This window comes from Labeo rohita, chromosome 2 (assembly GCF_022985175.1).
Source record: "Labeo rohita strain BAU-BD-2019 chromosome 2, IGBB_LRoh.1.0, whole genome shotgun sequence".
Classification (NCBI taxonomy): domain Eukaryota; kingdom Metazoa; phylum Chordata; class Actinopteri; order Cypriniformes; family Cyprinidae; genus Labeo; species Labeo rohita.
Window position 1 is genome coordinate 32,734,647 of NC_066870.1, and position 19,628 is coordinate 32,754,274.

Consider the following 19,628-nt stretch of genomic DNA (forward strand, 5'->3'; position numbering starts at 1 on the left):
TCTAGTTTAAATTAAGCATTGTTAATTAAAAGCATATTTTGTACGTTGTTCCGCCCAGCACTGATTAGTAGAAGCTGAAATATGTGAACACATGCACTGACTTTCTGTTTCATGTAGTGACTGAAGCCTGCGAACACTGAACTGTGTATTTCTCTGGAGGACAAATCTTTGACTATTGTCTTTTCTGCAATGATGTTTGGTGAGATAAATGAGCTGCGTTATGAAAATTGGTTTAATCAAAAGCTCGGGGATAATAATATCTATATCCGGGATAATTCTCTCCTCTCGACAATAGTTTACTCAAATGCAAATAGCACAAGTGCAGCACTTATTTCCTTATAAATATGCATGTCGTGTAATCATATGCTGATTTATAAAACAGGCGAGAAGGAGAAAGGTACTTCAGAATCAGACACCGTACAGAAAATATCATTAATGCGTCTTTCTTTTAGGCATGAAAACATGAGAGATGTGGGAAGCGCGGTACAATGCTTGTTTGCGCTGCTTCAACCTCATCTGCTTTTTGACAGCTTATAATTACAATTTTGTTTGTGTTTTACAAATGTATTTGAAATATTGGCTTTATAACAGCTTTTTAAAAGGTTGTTTATATGGTTTTGATTAGAAGAGGGTGGAAAGATGCAGACTGATGATGGAAAAATGTTCAGACTGTCCCAAAGTTTGCAATGTTTATAAGCTTGGATTGCTTGATAACAGGATATCAGAGACTGGTTATACTTGGAAAACCATATATATTTGAGATTTAGCCGCCTATGCATATATAGTTACCAACATTTCAAATACACTACCAGTCAAAAGTTTTTGCACAGTAAGATTTTTGATGTTTTTTTAAAGAAGTCTTTTCTGCTCAGCAAGCCTGTATTTATTTGATCAAAAATACAGCAAAAGCAGTAATATTGTGAAATATGTTACTGTTTAAAATAGCTGCTTTATATTTCAATATACTTTAAAATTTAATTTATTCCTGTGATTTTTAAAGCTACATTTTCAGCATCATTACTCCAGTCTTCAGTGTCTTCAATGATCCTTCAGAAATCATTCTAATATGCTGTTCAAGAAACATGTATTTTTATTATTATTATTATCAGTATTTAAAACAGTTGAGTACATTTTGTCAGGATTCTTTGATGAATAAAAAGATCGAAAGATCAGCATTTATCTGAAATAAAAAGCTTTTGTAACATTATCCACTATACCATTTAGCTTGAAGTCAGTATAGAAAAAAGACTATTTTATTTTATTTTATTTTATTTTATACAGTTGTTTTGTATTCACTTTAGTTTAGTTTAGTTTAGTTCAATTTAAAAGCTACCTTTAAAGGCTTAAAAGTGATTCACTTTGGTTCATTTGATTCAAATAACCTGCTGAAATAAATAAAAAAAATGACTCTTAAAATGTTATTTTATTTTAGTTTAGTTTAGTTTATTTTATTTTGAACCAGCCAAAAGAAAAAAGTTACTCTTTGGTACCTCTTATTTACTGTGTGAAAAAACAAACAAACAAACAAACAAAAAAAAAAAAAACAGGAAACTCCATTTAGCTTGGAGTCAGTATAGAAATGATAGAAATTAATACTTTTATTTAGCAAGGATGCTTTAAATTGACCAAAATTGAACAAAACTTTCTGTTCATCAAAGAAACCTGAAAAAACAACAACAACAACAACAACAATAATAATAATAATAATAATAATAATAAATGTTTTTGAGCAGCAAATCAAAATATTATAATGATTTCTGAAGAATGACTGGAATAAATCTGGAATAATTTAAATAGTAAAAATATTTAAAAATTGTACTGTTTTTGCTGTACTTTGGATCAAATAAATGCAGACTTGGTGAGCAGAAAATACTTATTTAAAAACATTACAAATCTTTAAAAACTTTTGACTGCTAATGTATGTATGTTTTTGTAAGTATGACTGGTCTCTGATTGGTTCACTGAGATGCAGAATGGGCGTGGCCTATTATCAAGCAATCCATAACAAGCTCATATACCAGTTTAAAGTTTCATATTTGCAAAGTTATGTTTGGCGAGGTTACAGAAATGACACACTTCAGCTGTAAAACTATAAAGCCACAGTAAAAAAAAAAGGAATGCGGTCATCTGTCAGATTATAAATAATGAAAAAGAGCACCTGGTGAAGGAGTCATACGTGTGAATACATTAAACCAGCTCGAGTCGATCTCCTCGCACTGTACCCGTCAAGATGAGATCAGCGCGATTCCGCCCGAGGGTCTTTTTACGGTTCGGTTGACAGCAGGACTGGCAGATGCTTATTCTCTAAGCCACCGTGACAACCTGAGTCCATTTCTCAGGCATGAGATCAAATTCAGTGGCTAAATCAGCATAAATATAAAAACGCGGCGGTGCACGGAGGAGAGAACTGTGGGTAAGATTTAACGTTTCGGCCCTGATTGACGCCGTCCTGCCACGCGATCGAGTTCCACAGCTGTATGTGATTATGTTCTACCGCGTCAGAAAGGCGCTCTGACTCACGGTTTAGCAGCCGCCAAGCCAAATCGAATGTGCGTGACTTAGTTTAGACTTCGCGAATGAGATCCGTGTAACGTTATACATGCACAGGGGCTCTGAATTAGCGAAACCGGGGGAGTTTTATCTTTAGATTGTCTTCAGTTAAGTAGATTCTGCAAACACATGTTCTCTGTACTTGTAAATGTTGAGTAAAGCAGACATTTGATTGCTTTTCTTTTCTAAATGTTCAGCAAGCGTATGGGTTGCTACAGCTCTGTTTATTAGCTTCACGTAACTCGGCTGGTTATCAGTTTTCAGAAACATAAATCAGTGGTCCTTAACTGGTGGATCACAAGGCAAACATTTACCACAGGTTTTTGTTGATGGGGTCATGGACAGGAGAAAGAAAAAATAACTAATTAATAAATTATTAAATTTTTAATTTTTTTTTAATTATTTTTGGTTTAGAATTATATAACTATTTTTTATTTAATAATTATTTTATAGCTTTTATATGTAAGTTTACCATTTGTTTTATCAAAATAAATAGAACTATCAGTCATATACAATATAATACACTTAACATCAAGTGACGACTTAACACAATATCATATTTAATTTTTATTGTAGTTTTTATTGTAGTTTTATTGTTTTTCCCCCTCTTACATCATTTTGGTTCGTACAGTATTTGGTTTCTGTTACTGTTTTTTCTATTATTATAAATGTTGATATTTAAAAACAGAGAATACTTTCCATTTTTGCTATTAAAAAATAGATTTTATCAATTGTACTGCAATCTAATAATAATAATAATATTATTATTATTATTAGATGAATATCAAAGTTTTAAAGGAAAGAATACTTTTCATTTTTGATATTTAAAATATTTTATCAATTATATTTCAATTAAATAATATAATAATAATAATAATAATACTAGTAATAATCTATTATAAATACACTTATAACAATAACTATTATTATTATTATTATTATTATTATTATTATTAGATACGTTTCAGTGTTTTAAAGGAAAGAATACTTTTCATTTTTTCATATTTAATTATAATAATAATAATAATATACTTAGTAGTATTATTATTATTAGATATATCAAAGTTTTAAAGGAAAGAATACTTTTCATTTTTTCATATTTAATTATAATAATAATAATATACTTATTATTATTATTATTATTATTATTATTATTATTAGATATATCAAAGTTTTAAAGGAAAGAATACTTTTCATTTTTGATATTTAAAATATTTTATCAATTATATTGCAATTAAATAATAATAATAATAATGTTTAATATAAATGTATCTATAACAATGACAATAACTATTATTATTATTATTATTATTGTTGTTGTTATTATTATTATTATTATTATTACAGATATATCAATGTTTTAAAGGAAAGATAATACTTCCCATTTTTAATATTTAAAAAATGTTTACGAATTATATAAATATAATTATATCAAATAATATTAACATTTATTATTATTATTATTATTATTATTACTATGATACATATAACTATTATTATTATTATTATTTCCATTTTTGTTTTAAAATGTTTATCAATTATATTTTTTTTTTATTAATTATATTGCAATCTAATAATAATAAACTATTATTTCTTTCTTTCTTTCTTTATTATTATTATTATTAATAGAACTTGTGTTTATCAATTGATAATGTTTATCAATTATATTGCAATAGAATAATAATAATAACTATTATTATTATACATAAAACTTTAATAATAACTAGTATTATTGTTGTTATTATTGATATTTTGAAGGAAAGAGAATGCTTTCCATATATTATGTTCTTTAAAAAATAGATTTATCAGTCATATTGGAATCATATTATTATTATTTATTATTATTATTATTAACAACAAAGAACAACAACAATAACAGAAATGTTGTACGATGCCAACGAGATTACTTTAAACATCTATTGTGATATAGTTATGCCTTGCCGCTTCATAATCCAATGTTAATCTAAATCCGAGGCAAAACCTTCTGAGAAGCACCGGTTTAAACAAAATTCTCCACTATAACCGCGTCTGACTGTACTTGCTCACAAGTCCCTGGAGGGGCTTCTGTATCTCACCTTTGCCGAGACACTCCACAGAGCTTCCCCACTTCCTTCAAAAGAGCTGCAGGCTGCCACAACATGGCTGTCAATTACCAGCAGAAGCTGTCACTTCCAGTAACGCAGAAGGCTGTGCTGCATCTCCCATACTGGGTGAGATAACTGCCTGGACCCTTATAGATGTAGTGGTGGTTTTCTGGGACAAGAGTTCACGAGTTTCTAACCTCAATCATCAAGGCTAATGGAGAACCGCCGAAGCTCTGGCCCCGTGCCGCCACACTTCCTGTGCTATCCTAAATGCTGTAGTGCGCTCTGCTAAAATGAAGTCTGTGAGGTCCAAAATCAACCACACTGAACTCCAAGACCCTGTCCGGCATTTACAAACAGATACGGGATGGTAAGTTGCAATCTCATAAAAATGCCGGGTGCAACCGAGTAGTGCCATTAGTTGAATGTGACCGGGCTATTAAAATCATCGCTTGCATAAAACACTCTCTAAAAGCCTCTAGGAAAAGACGTTTGTACTATCGCCGGTTTATTTACTGCAGTGAAATGCAGCTCTCTAACCCGGAACCCTTCTAATGCTTTGAGATCAGGCACCTGCATGCTCTTACTTCTCACCCGGGTTGACTGTGCTGGTTATCTGAAAGCTGGGGGTCACCGCTAACCCCTGTGCAACCATCAGCTTTAGCCCTCACGCAGTGAGCAAAAACAAGCTTTGGTGCCGGAGTGTAAATCTGATCCGACGGAGGGTGTCTTTTAAACCAGGGACCTTAAACTCACATGACCTAGAGGCCACTATGCTGAGGGGAGAAAATCACTAGTAGAAATCAGCTAGTGGATTTCACAAACAAATACAAAGAAATGGCAAGTAACACACTGAATTACACAATACATTTTGATAACATACTCCACATTCATATTCTTTTATTGTTGTTTTCAACTTTGAAAAATATTATATAGTGTAGTTGTTTATTAGGGTCCAACTGAACAGCTGAATAAACATTGGCTGATTTTCAAGTATTCGATTTAAAACATTTTTTTAAAGGTTTTTCCTACTTTAAAATGTAATGTTTACATCAATCTGTTACTTGAAATTCTATACCACATTTTTACAAATAAACGCTTAGTATAAATTGTATATTGATATATTCTTATTATGTTTATTACCATTTCTGGGTTATTTGGCAACGCAGCACTGGGTAAATATTGGATAGAAAACATGCTGGGTTATTTTGACCCAGCTTGTTGGGTTTTATACATCAACTAATTTTAAGGTTCACATTTGGGTAAAAAAAAAAAGAAAGAAAAAAGAAAAAAAAACATAGCATTTTTTGAAAGTGTAGAAAAAATATCCTAGCACCTGGGTAAAAATATTAAAAACAATCTAATAAAATAACCCAATAGCCTGAACCCAGCATTTAGGTTAAAGAAAAACCAGCATTTGTTAGTGTATTAAAAACAGATTTAGTGTGATTTAAAAAAAAAAAAAAAAAAAAAAAACTTGACCAAACTTGACCCAGCTTGTTGGGTATTATATATTAACTCATTTTCAGGTTCACATTTGGGTAAAAAAAAAAAAAATTGCATTTTTTAAATTGTAAAAATATTACTCTAAAAATAATCTAATAAAATGACCGACAGCCTAAACCCAGCATTTAGGTTAAAGAAAAAACAGCATTTTTTTTGAGTGTATTAAAAACAGATTTAGTGTGATTAAAAAAAAAAAAAAAACCTTGACCAAGCTTGACCCACCTTGTTGGATTCATACATTAACTAATTTTGTAGGTTCACATTTGGGTAAAAAAAAACAAAAAAAAACAAAAACAAACAAACAGAAAATAGCATTTTTTAAAGTGTAGAAAAATTACTCTAGCACCTGGGTAAAAATATTAAAAAATAATGTAATAAAATAACCCAACAGCCTGAACCCAGTTTTTAGGTTAAAGAAAAAAACAGCATTTTTTGGAGTGTGTTAAAAACAGATTTAGTGTGATTAAAAAAAAAAAAAACCTTGACCAAGCTTATTATTAAAATATTAAAAATGATCAAATAAGTGATCTTATTATTAAAATATTAAAAATGATCGAATAAAATTACCCAACAGCCTGAACCCAGCATTTAGGTTAAAGAAAAAAAAAAAGCTTTTTTTTTTTTTCAGATTTAGTGTGATTAAAAAAAAAAAAAAAAAAAAAAAAACATTGACCCAGCTTGTTGGGTTTTATACATTCATACATACAATTTCAGGTTCACATTTGGGTAAAAACAACAACAACAACAACAAAAAAACAAACAAACAAACAAAAAAAACAGCATTTTTAGCCCTGATTTTTACGTGCTATAATTAGCTCAGTTCCGTGTTAAATCCCGAAATTACACAGAAATTACACAGAAAGTTAAAGAATCATAATATATATATATATATATATATATAGTTATAATTTAAAAAGGTTGGAATTTAATGCCATTAATATAAAAAAAAATGGGTTCAGTGTGATTTAAACTCATGGACCCTGATATATTGACGTTTAAACACTTTTATTTTAAAAGTGTTTATTTAAAGATTTGCATATCTGTCACAATATTAATAATCTTTTTTGATATTTATAATGTCTTTGACATTCATAAAGTTTCTCACCAAATATTGTGCTATGTGATTCATTGTGACTGATTTGATTAATTAGTTAATTGCCATAACATCTAATTATTTTGCTAAAAATGTTAAGTGACTGGCAGGCCTAATTTTTACTTATTACAAATTGCTACAATTCAATGTGACAGTTTCATGTAAAATCTTTTTTGAATCAGTTACACACAAATTAATTTACACAAAGGTTCAAAAATCCCCAAAATATGACAGAACAGTGAGGTTAACAATAAAAAAATAATAGTAATGATCAAAAGTTGTTGGAAAAATTCATGAAGAATGAAAGAAAGACCTCATTTTCATGTGTGAGATGTGACAGGTAGACTTTAATTTAAGTCTAGAATTATAATCCTCGTCCACCTCTTTCTCGTTTTCTGTCCCTTTTCTCTGATCTCTGTCTCTCAGAGTTTCATGACACGGAAGATAACTTGCTTTTAAAAGGTCAGGGCCTCTATTAACTGCAATAAGAAGCTGCATGTGTGTGTGTGTGTGTGTTTGGTTACAGACATGCATGTGTGTGTGTGTTTTAGCCCAGAGGTAAAGGATTATGAGTCATCTCATATTGGCATCTTTAAAAATACATTATGCTTCATTCAGAATGTCTCTGAGTTAACATGCCAACATTAGTCTTCATCAACAATACTACAATATTACATTTCTCTAATAGAACGCTCTATAATAACAAGCCCACGCACGGCAAAATCATAATCCATGAAAGCCCACGTACGCTGTTTGATCTCTGCCTACAGCGCTTTGCGTTTCTCCTGTGTTTGCTGCCGCTTTTCCATTTTCCTTCTCTCTCTCTCTCTGTCTCTCTCTGTCTTATCTGCAGACACTCTGTCTACACCGAGAGTGAGCGACACGTACAGCTACATCCCTCCCAATTCTACCACACACTTTGTAAACAGATTTGTTGATTTATAATGGAAGTGAGCTAGTCGTGACAAAACTAGACTGCTCTTGTTATACTTTACAAATGATTATTTGACACAACACTAGAATGCTTTCATTAAAATCAACAATTAATTCATTACAGTGATCTAGTTTTGTTTCAGCAGAACTACTTCCATTTTAATAGTGCAATTTCTGAATTTATTAATTATACTAAGTAATTTAATGACTAAAACAATTTTTTTAATGGGTGTGCTTTTATCTCATAGGGAAATAAATAAATAATTATAATTGAAGTGATCTTGTTTTTGCTATGTTATTACCTTTATTTGATATTTTGAAATATTGCCTTTATTAGGCATATAAATATAATTTATATAGTTTCCTTATGTTATAGAAAATTATTTTAAACTATTATTATTATTTTAAAGTTATTTAAAGTATTTAAAGCCTACTTATTCATTCGTGATTATAAATGTAATTATTAACTATAAAAACATTACAATTTATTTTAATTCATTTTAGTATTATTTTGGAGTACATTTTAAAAATAAAGAAGGCAAGTTGATTTAAAAAATATACCATAAAAAATATTTAAAATAATCACAAAATGCAAAAAGCACAAGCAATGCATCTTGTTTTTGCTGTTAATAACTTTATTTGATATTTTGAAAATGAAGTTTGTATTTAGTTATTTTGAATTTGAAAATATTTTTTATGCCTATATTAGGCATATAAATATAATTTATATAGTTTCCTTATGTTATAGAAAATTATTTTAAACTATTATTATTTTTAAATGTATTTAAAGTATTTTAAACCTAATTATTAATTCATGATTATAAATGTAATTATTAACTATAAAAAACTTATTACAATTTATTTTAATTCATTTTAGTATTCTTTTGGAATACACTTTATATAAGCAAGACAAGTTTATTTATATAGCACATTTTAACACAATGGGAATTCAAAACACCATAAAAATGATTCAAAATAATCATAAAATGAAAAAAGCACAAACAATGCATCTTGTTTTTGCTATGTTAATAACTTTATTTGATATTTTGAAAATGAATTTCATATTGAGTTATTTTAAATTTCAAAATATTTTTTGCCTTTATTAGGCATGTAAATATAATTTATAATCACAAAATATGCATAAGAAATAGAAATATTAATAAAAGCAAAAAATAAAAATTATTAAATATTAAGGTTATCCAGTTTATCCCTTTAACTGTCACTCCCATTTTTGAACACAGACATAAAAAACCACTATTCAGACTTAATTTTTTAAAATTCATGAATGAAAACATTTGTAATATGATTTTAATGTACATTTTCCGTGGCAATGCAATTGCAATGCAATGTCTGATTTTAAAATGCCTTTCAAAGGATGAATTTTGGATTTTAAGTTTTAAACTAATATATAATTTCTTATGATTTCTAAATTGTAATAGGGTGAAGAAAGGTCAGAACTCATGTTATGATGTAGATTTTTTTAAGTTGCACTCTTGACATTTATTAATCTATTACTTTTCCTACATGACTTGTAACGCAAAAATATGATCAAATATCTATTTAGGAGTCTTTCCAACGATGTATAGTTTGTCATGATTAGATTAGGATTTATTTATAGTATGGTGAAGTAAACTTAGGCGTCCCACAGAGGGGACGGTGACAGTTAAAGGGTTATATTTTCCCCCTGTTGCTTTTTGGGGGTTGTTGATCTTTTGCTCACATTCAGCTCACTGTCGCCTCTAAAGTCATCTCATGCATCTCACTTTGCAATCTGAAGAAAGAATATTGGCTCGCGGCTCCACGGTTTCTCTCTCTCTTTCACTTTCAGAACAACACTACTGCAGATTAATAGCACACACTAGCTCACTTCAGACGAGCAAAGAGGGTTTATATAACGGGCGGTATGATAATGTAATTTAGCGTATTAGAACGCACTTGATTTCTTCTACTCGATTAAATCGAGCGTTTGTGTCCCCTTGCACAGGTGTGAGAAATTTTGAGAATTTTCCTCCCCATTCGCTTCTTCCTTTTGTGTGATCGCAGCTAAATATTTCTCTGAAGCTGTCAGCGTTATGCGGCGTGCGTAGCAGGACGTGAAACCCAGCCGTCGGTACGAAAGCGATGCTGTTATTAAAAAGATATGAAACCATACACAAGGCCAATACAAGGTTTTGTTTCAGTTGAATGAATTCAATCTCTGTGATCTCTCCATGCTGTGCTGAATACAGAGTTGAACCCATAGCTCAACACATACAGTGCCATCCCTAAGACTACAAAGACTCTCAAAAACTGTGTTCTGGGTAACCAATGAGGTCTGTAATACCTGTCTATTCGTGTTCCCATACATCTTAATGCCGTTCCCTCAGCTTGCATAGATTTCCCCAGAAATATGCTTAGTAACTGTGTAGGTTAGGCTGTTGTTACGAATGACTCTTATGAGCCGGGTCTATTTAATGTATTAGAATTGTACATTTTAACCAATGTAATTTGATTCATAAACCAATGACTTCTATGAACTGGTTTTATTAAATGAATCACAAACGTACATTGCAACCAGTGTAGTCACAAACTAATTATTTTATGAACTAGTTATAGTTAATGAAGCAAAAACGTGATAAGTGTAATCTGATTCACAATCAAATGACTCATCAACATCAAAAATGTGCAGTGTAACCAGTGTAGTCTGATTCATAAACAAAAGGCTCTTATGAACCGATTCTTTTCGGTAAATAAAAAAACGTATAATGCAACCAGTGTAGTCCAATTCACAAACAATTGACTCTTATGAACCGATTCTATTTAATGAATCAAAAACGTAGCGCACTGTGTAGTCTGATTCACCAACAAATGACTCTTATGAACCGATTCTATTCAGTGAATCAAAAACGTGCTGTGCAACCAATGTAGTGCGATTCACAAACAATGACTCTTATGAACCAATTCTATCTAATGAATCAAGAATGTGCAGTGCAGCCAGTGTAGACCAATTCACAAACAAATGATTCTTATGATCCAGTTCTTTTCAGTGAATCAAAAAATGTACAATGCAACCAGCATAGTCCGATTCACAAACAAATGACTCTTATTAACTGATTCTGTTCAATGAATCAGAAACGTACAGTGCACCCAGTGTAGTCCAATTTACAAACAAATGACTCTTATGAACCAATTCTAATCAATGAATCAAAAAAGTGCAGTGCAGCTAGCATAGTCCGATTCACAAACAGATGACTCTTATGAACCGATTTTATTCAGTGAATCAGAAATGTGCAGTGCACCCAGTGTAGTCCAATTCACAAACAAATGACTTATGAACCGATTCTAATCAATGAATCAAGAACGTGCAGTTCAACTGGTGTAGTCCAGTTCACAAACAAATGACTCTTATGAACCGATTCTATTCAGTGAATAAGAAACGTGCAGTGCAACCAGTGTAGTCCGATTCACAAACAAATGACTATTATGAACCAGTTCTAATTAATGAATCAAAAACATACAATGCAACCAGTGTAGTCCGATTCACAAACAAATGACTGTTATGATCTGATTCCATTCAGTGAATCAAAAACGTACAGTGCACCCGGTGTAGTTCATTTCACAAACAAATGACTCTTATGAACCAGTTCTAATCAATGAATCAAAAATGTGCAGTGCAGCTGGTGTAGTCCGATTCACAAACAAATGAGTCTTATGAACTGATTCTAATCAAAGCTGTAAATTATATTTTACAAAAAAATGCTATTTCAGTCAACATCAAAAATGTTTAATTCAACAGTTTTCTTTATAAATATCTGTGAAATGTAACACTCTGTTCATTATTTACAATTTCGAAATGAAAATGGTTTCAAAGTATATCCTAAACCAATTTTTGTACTGAGTGATATCAAAAAACATAATCGAATCAGTGTATCAGCCTTAGTAGTAATGCAATTATATTCTCTATAAGTGAACTTCCCTAGTACAGTCTTTGTGTTTCATAGCTCTTACCAGGTGGTGTTGCCATCCTGCAGGCAGAGGTGGCATGTGCCACCCAGTCGGGGGAAGTGGCGCTTTGCCATGTTCACTGAAGGATGTTTGAGATGGCATGTGTGTATGCGGTCCACGGTCCATTAACAGAAGGACTGATTTGACACCAGCCCCGTCCCCCTGTTTGTGTGATCATGTGTGTAAGTGCATGTGTGTGTGTGTGTGTAGGACAGGCGACTCCCTTCAGCAGGACAGATTGCTTTGCTGGTCTATGGCGGTGACACCTGCCTCCTGCCAAAACAGACCCACTGCTCGCTGAGGACCTGCTGAGAACCGTGTCTGTCTGCCCTGGCAGCCACTCCTATTGGCTGCCTGCCACAAGCTCCGCCTACTTTATACACCATCTTGAGATGGTAGAGGTGGGGAGGGACTTCCCATAATCCCCATTTGACTGACAGCGGGAGAGGGCCGCTCCCAGAGGGGGATTCACTGCCGGGGGAACAGTAGCCAGATCTACATGTAAAGTAAAGTGGCACAGAGGCAAACACTGGCTATATTATACCATATTATGCATACTATTATGCATACTAATTTTGAAGTATGCAAAAGTATGACAGTTTTCCTTATGTATGATTCTTTAAAAGTGATGCCTTTCTTTTGCTTTCTTTGCAATGCTAAATATTTTTCACACAAAATTAGATGCAAAATAAAATAAAGGAAATTAAATGAAATATTTTCATTAAGTATAAAAATATAAATGTAATTAAATATACAGTTTATTATTTAATACTTTTAAATTATTTTATTTTTGTTAAAGAATAACATTTTTTATAAAAAATGAAATTTTGTTTTTGCTATGTTGACAAAAATAATTAGGATATTATATAAAGATTATGTTCCATGAATATATTTTTAAAATTTCCTACCGTAAATATATCAAAACTTTTAGTAATATGTATTGCTAAGAACTTCATTTGGACAACTTTAAAGGTGAATTTTTTGCACCCTCAGATTCCAGATTTTCAAATATTGTCATATCAAACCATACATCAATATTAATATGTATAAATCAGATAAAATTAAAATATATTAAAATCAAATAAATAATTATTCAAATTAAATTAAACACATAATTTAAAAGTATTTTCAGTAGAATAATAAAACATGTTTATAAATAATTTTCAGTACAATTAATAAAAACATTTTAATCATTATTTGTTCAGAATTTTAACAGTTAAAATTTTCTACACACAATTAGATGCAAAATACAGTAACAGAATAATTATATATAATTAACTAGTAAAAAAAGATATATTCCAATATAATCATTAATTATAAATGTTAATTAAATCTGTTATTAAACATTCATTTTAATTTAATTTTAATTTATTAATTATTTTAATTTAATATAAAATGGTAAATGTTTAGTTATTAATACTATTATATTTTATGAATAATATTTTAAATAAAGTTATATAATAATATATTATATATTTAATATAGTAATATTTATTTATTTAAAGCCATTTGCTTAATCGAACATGCTGTGTAGTCTATTCATATAGTCTAACAATCTGAAATAGTAGTTTGCTTTAATGTTATTTGCATACTGTTTCACATACTGTTTTGAAAATCCATGAGCTGCATACAGTATGCTACACTCCTCAAAATAAAGGTTGTTTATTGCCATCTGTGGTTCCATAGAGAGCCTTTAACATCCATGGAACCCTGCTTTGCACAAAAGGTACTTAATACTGGAAAAAAAAGGGGGGTAACTCTTTACAAAAAGGTGTCATTTGTTAACATTAGTTAATGTATTACCTAAAATTAACAAATAATGAACAATACATTTAACAGTATTTATTAATCTGTGTTAATGTTATAATGTTATAATAGAAATACAGTTGTTCATTTTTAGTTCATGTTAGTTCACAGTACATTAACTAATTTTAATAAACACAAATAATTATTGACCTCATTGTAAAGTGTTACCATAGAAGTTTTAGATTTTTAAAAGGTTCTTTTAAAGAACTGTTGGAATTTTTATTTTTAAGAGCGTAAGTGCAGTATATGTCAAGTGGTATGTTTTTGTTCTGAACACATTCACACTGAACATTTTTCAGTTTCTTTCAAATGAATTTGTTTGGGCACAATCAAAGGCGGCCTTGATGAGACGTGAGAGTCTTTAAAAAATCACAAACAGAATCTGAGATTGTTTGTTCTGCCCATTACGAAGAGCTGTTGTTTATATATTTATTTTTAAATCATGTTAATTCGTGTCACTCAGCATTGCGCTTATTTAATCTCCAGAACAGCAACAGCGTTTCTGACAGGTTTTAAGGCAGATTGTAATCTGTTCGCTACGCAAGGACAGTCGCAGAGAATGTAAAGTTCAACATTTCATTACTCTGGGTTAATAAACCCCCAGAGGTAATGGGGTATGCAAATTAAGTTGAAAACACTTTTTTGAGTAACAGCTTATGCTTTTAAAGGTCTAGCAATTCAGCAGATGTATCATATGACTTCAGAATATATAGTAGCTATATATTATATAGTATTTAGTATGTACATACATATATATATATATATATATACATATATATATATAAATCACAAGTCATATGGGCTGCTTTTATGTTTTGACAGCACTTTCATTGTTTAGAAAAGTGTTGCGCAAGTAATCCTGAAAGCAAGTATATATATGGAACAACATAAGGGTGGCGCATCCAAGATGTTAAAAATGTTTGTGAGAAGAGATTGAGTTTGAACATTGAGATATAAATACTGAAGTACACTCACAAACACATGATCATGACCTCACCACTGGGCCATTAATAAATAAAAGCATGTGTCATTTAGAGAATCAGACAAACAATATTTGCGCTTATGATGGAATCTGCCCTTCTTTTCTCATATTAAAGGAACAGGTCAACTAAAAATGGAAATTTACTCACCCCCATGCCGTCCAAGATGTAGATGAGTTTGTTTCTTCATATACAACTATTTGAAAATCTGGAGAAAAGTCACTGCATTTTTTCCAAACATTAAAATAAAGTAAAAGTAAGTAAAAGCATAAACAAGGTACTTTTAACAGACTATATGAATAACCCCAAAAGCACAATTGTTTCCACAGCAATAACAGATGGATGACATACAAATGTAGTAATATATATCTGTATTATGTACACTGTAAAAAAACAATTTGTTGATTCAACTTAAAATAATTTGTTACCCAGCCCAGTGACAACTTAGATATTTAAGTTCTTTCAACTTAAAATGTTAAGGCAGCTGTGTAACAAGCCCAGCTTTTAAGTTAGGTTAACAAACCAAATTGTTTGTTTAGTCAGCTCAAATATCTAAGTTTTCACTTATTATAACTTAACATTTCAGGTTGACTAAACTTATTTGAGTTGACTCAAACTTGAACTTAAAATTTTAAGGCTGCAGTGTAACAAATTATTTTAAGTTGACTCAACAAACTGTTTTTTTTTGTTGTTGTTGTTGTTTTTACAGTGTAGTAACATACATTACCTTAATCAAAAATGTTCATTAATTTAAGCAATGTGTGATACTATTTCAAAGTGATTTCTGTCTTTTTGACAGATAATAGTATTTACCTGTGAAAGAGATGTGAGGATTTGAAAAGAAAAACAAGAGATTTGTTGTGCATTCCAGGGAATTATTAATGAGATATATTGTAAATTAAATTGTGAGATTGTCTTTTTTCATACTATTACAGCGAAATGCAAAGCGAAAAAAGATGTGGAAATCATGTGGAAAAAATTTGTTATAACGTCACGTTAAAATACCAAGCGGTACGTTATTCTCATGTCTAAAAAAATAAGGCAACCTTGTGATTTGAAATTATTTGTTCCGGTCTTCTTGAATAGGGTTTCCCCTACGCTGTAAAAAAAACAAAAAACAATTTTTTGAGTCAACTTAAAATAATTTGTTACCTGGCTGCCTTACATTTTTAAGTTCAGTCAACTCAAAAAAGTTTAGTCAACTTGAAATGTTAAGTTGTACTAAGTGACAACTAGATATTTGAGTTGATTCAACTTAAAATTTGAAGGCAGCTGGGTAACAAGCCTAACAAAGTTTAACAACGTACAAACTTAGTAAAAAATATAATTTCAAGTTGACTAAACTTATTTGAGTTGACTTAAAATTTAAGGCCGCAGGGTAACAAATTTGACAACAAATTGACTCAACAAACTGTGTTTTTTGTTTCTTACAGTATAATAGGAAGAGCCGCCCATAATTCAAAACGATAATAAGTTGGATAAACATGCAACTTTTCACTTCACAAGACTGAAGTGGTGTGAATTACTTGTGGATTATTGTGATGTTTTTATAAGCTGTTTGGATTCTGATGGCACCCATTCACTGCAGATGATCCATTGGTGAGCAAATGATGATCTTCTGATCTTCTTCTGAAGAAACAAACTCATCTACATTTTGGATGGCCTAAGGATTTATACATTTCATTTTTGGTTAAACTATTTCTTTAATAAGAAAAAAAGAAGGGCAGACTCTATCCTAAGCGCAGATATTGTTTGTCCAGTGCCCTAAATGACACTCAGTGCTTTTATTTATTAATATCCCAGTGGGGTGAGGTCATGATCATGTGTTTGTGAGTGTCCTTCATTATTTATATCTCAGTGCTCTAGTGCCCTTCATGCTTGTTTTATGGCTGAGGTGATGTCAGGTACAGAATATTTTCATTTCTGCTCATTCGCTACCATGAGGACGACACTTACATTTAGACATACCATGTTGTTTTGTAAATTACAGACAACATGCCAAACCCTCCTGTCCCTTCACGTGTCACTCATGCACGTTCTGAACCTGAATTATTAATATCACTGTTATTTTTATTTCACTGATTATTATTATTATGTTGCAGTTGTTAAGAAACAGATTTCGCCTATGGCCATCACAGTAGGGGTTTTCGTGTGTAGCGTGAGCTTTCAGCGTCGCACTGCTGTGAATTTTGATGAGACCTTGAAAACTAAATTGAATGTTGTAGCAAGTCTCTCTCTTCTCTGTCTGAGGCTTTACTATATCTGTTGCCTTTTTCTCACTCCCGAAATACCTTCTGCATTTTTTTTTTTTTTTTGGCTACTTTTGCTCACAACACAGACAAAACAGAGACACGAGCAAATGTGACACACATTATATATGTAACCCTGGAGCCAAAAATACATTGTATGGGTCAAAATAATCCATTTTTCTTTTATGCCAAAAATCATTAGGATATTAAGTAAAGATCATGTTGCATGTGGATATTTTGTTAATTTCCTACCGTAAATATGTCAAAATGTCATTTTTGATTAGTAATATTCATTGCTAGGAACATCATTTGGACAACTTTAAAGGTTTAAAGATTTTTTGCACACTCAAATTCCAGATTTTCAAATATTGGCCTATCCTAACAAACCATACATCAATGGAAAACGTAATTATTTAGCTTTCAGATTATGTAAATCTCAATTAATATCAAATCTGGTTTTGTGGTCCAGGGTCACATATAGATATATATATATATATATATAAACAGCTCTTCAGACATCAATATAAGAAAATAAATCTTATTTGTTGAATTGTATAACGCTCTACCTTTGAATGGGTCCTGAGTCAAATTTCAGTTTCAAGACTTCATCCTCATTTATTGTATACCGTGGCACATTTTCATGTTAGCGGACTGATGGGTGCAAACTAAAATCAGTTCTGCTCAGAGACGTTAACTGACAGGCAAATCAGTTTGTGTTGTTTGTGAAGCAGTGCTGAGAGTTTTTTGTTTTTTGATTTTTTTTTCTGTACTTCTCAAAGTATTCTTTGCCTTTCATCTCTTTCAAATTAAAAGGAAGCTTTCTGTCTTCTCATTTTTTGAAGTACAAAGAAGGCTGTTTTTTTAAAGGTTAACATGAAACAGTGTTTACAGCCCATTTTATTTCCATAATGTGATTGTGTTCAGAAGAAAACAAGGTATTCAGTGAGAAACAATCTGATTCTGACATCTGATTTTATCTATCAGAAATTGATTTAAGCTTGAAAAGTATTGAGAAAATAAATAAGGTCCATTTTAATGTCATGTTGAATTGAAAGTTGCTGTGTAAAGTTTTTACAAAGTCACAAAACTACATGCAGTTGCTTTAAATGTCTGCATTGCTAACCACACTGAATAATATTAAATGGAAACCTTTAAATATTAAAAGGAGAAACTGACAAATTAAATGCTGTTCCTAGGTATGCTGTTTCTTTCTAGGTATGCTATTTCTTTATTTTACTAGCTCTAATGTAATAATCAGGATCAAAGACGGTCATGATAACAGGCTGAATTATTTAGCCAATTATAGTCTACCTCTCTCTCTCTTCACATACACACATTTTCTCGCTCTGAGTTGGTGAGGCGTTGATGGAGTTTAGAACGAGAGATCTCATCACACATTACCGTCTCGTCTGCTTCTAAATGTCCTTTCTGATGGCATCGGTGCTCGTCTGTGGCTCTTCAAAGAGGCTCATTTTACTAAACCAAGATTTTTTCCTCCCCAAAGAGGGAGCGTTTTTTGCTTAGAGGTTCTCAGTGAAAGTTCGTTTGAATATCAACTTAGTCTCCAATGTTTCTCAGACACTATAAAATACTGCAGCTCGGATAATTGGTTTTGAAAGACTTGATTGTGAACTTTTTGGTATCTAGGAAAAACCACAGTTTGAGTTGTTGAGATTTCTTCTAAAACCCTGAAGGAGACAAATGTGCAATTTCTTTCCATTCTCTGAATGAACTTAAGCAAAGGATGACAGAGACTTTTGGTCTTATTGAACCCTAGAAGAAACAAATGTGATATTAACAAGCTCTCATTTGTGATTTTTCTTTTTTAACATTAAAATGTCTGTTGTGATGAAAGCTGTAATTAAACAAACAAAAAAAAAATCTGTCTGTCTGGCAGGAGCTGTCTGAGGTGAACTCCACGCAGGTGAGGAGTCAGACGAACACGGCTCGTGTGGATGGATTACGGCCGGGCACCATGTACGTGATGCAGGTTCGCGCCAGGACGGTTGCCGGTTTCGGCAAATACAGCAGCAAAATGTGCTTCCAAACCCTCACAGATGGTACGAACCCCCACTCCAACGCCTGCGTGTGTGTTTGTGTGTGTGTTGTGAGTGCATGTGTGCGGAGGCACTCTTTGAATCTGGGTGATCTCATTCCTTGAGCAGATTTATTTTGAGTTGTCGAAATAAATGCTCCACTATTGCATTTTTATGCTCAGTCCAACTTTGACTGATTGTCACTGTGCATCATAGACACGTTTTGTGTTTGTGTGTGTGTGTTTGACTGTTCTCCAGACAAACTGCTTAGTTCAATGATTTTTCATCAGGACCATGTGTGGCATTCAAGCTTTCCCAGAATGCTTAGTTCATTGATTATCTATCTATCTATCTATCTATCTATCTATCTATCTATCTATCTATCTATCTATCTATCTATCTATCTA

At 31.5% G+C, this 19,628-nt stretch overlaps 1 protein-coding gene across 1 annotated transcript in view; it reads left to right on the forward strand.

Annotated features, from left to right (window-relative positions):
- Positions 1-19,628, forward strand: part of LOC127154296 (ephrin type-B receptor 1) — a 287,743-nt gene that overhangs the window by 219,670 nt on the left and 48,445 nt on the right. Inside the window, exon 7 of the mRNA XM_051095736.1 lies at positions 19,083-19,245. Within this exon, the coding sequence (XP_050951693.1) occupies positions 19,083-19,245 (163 nt within the window). The remainder of the gene's footprint in view (positions 1-19,082; positions 19,246-19,628) is intronic.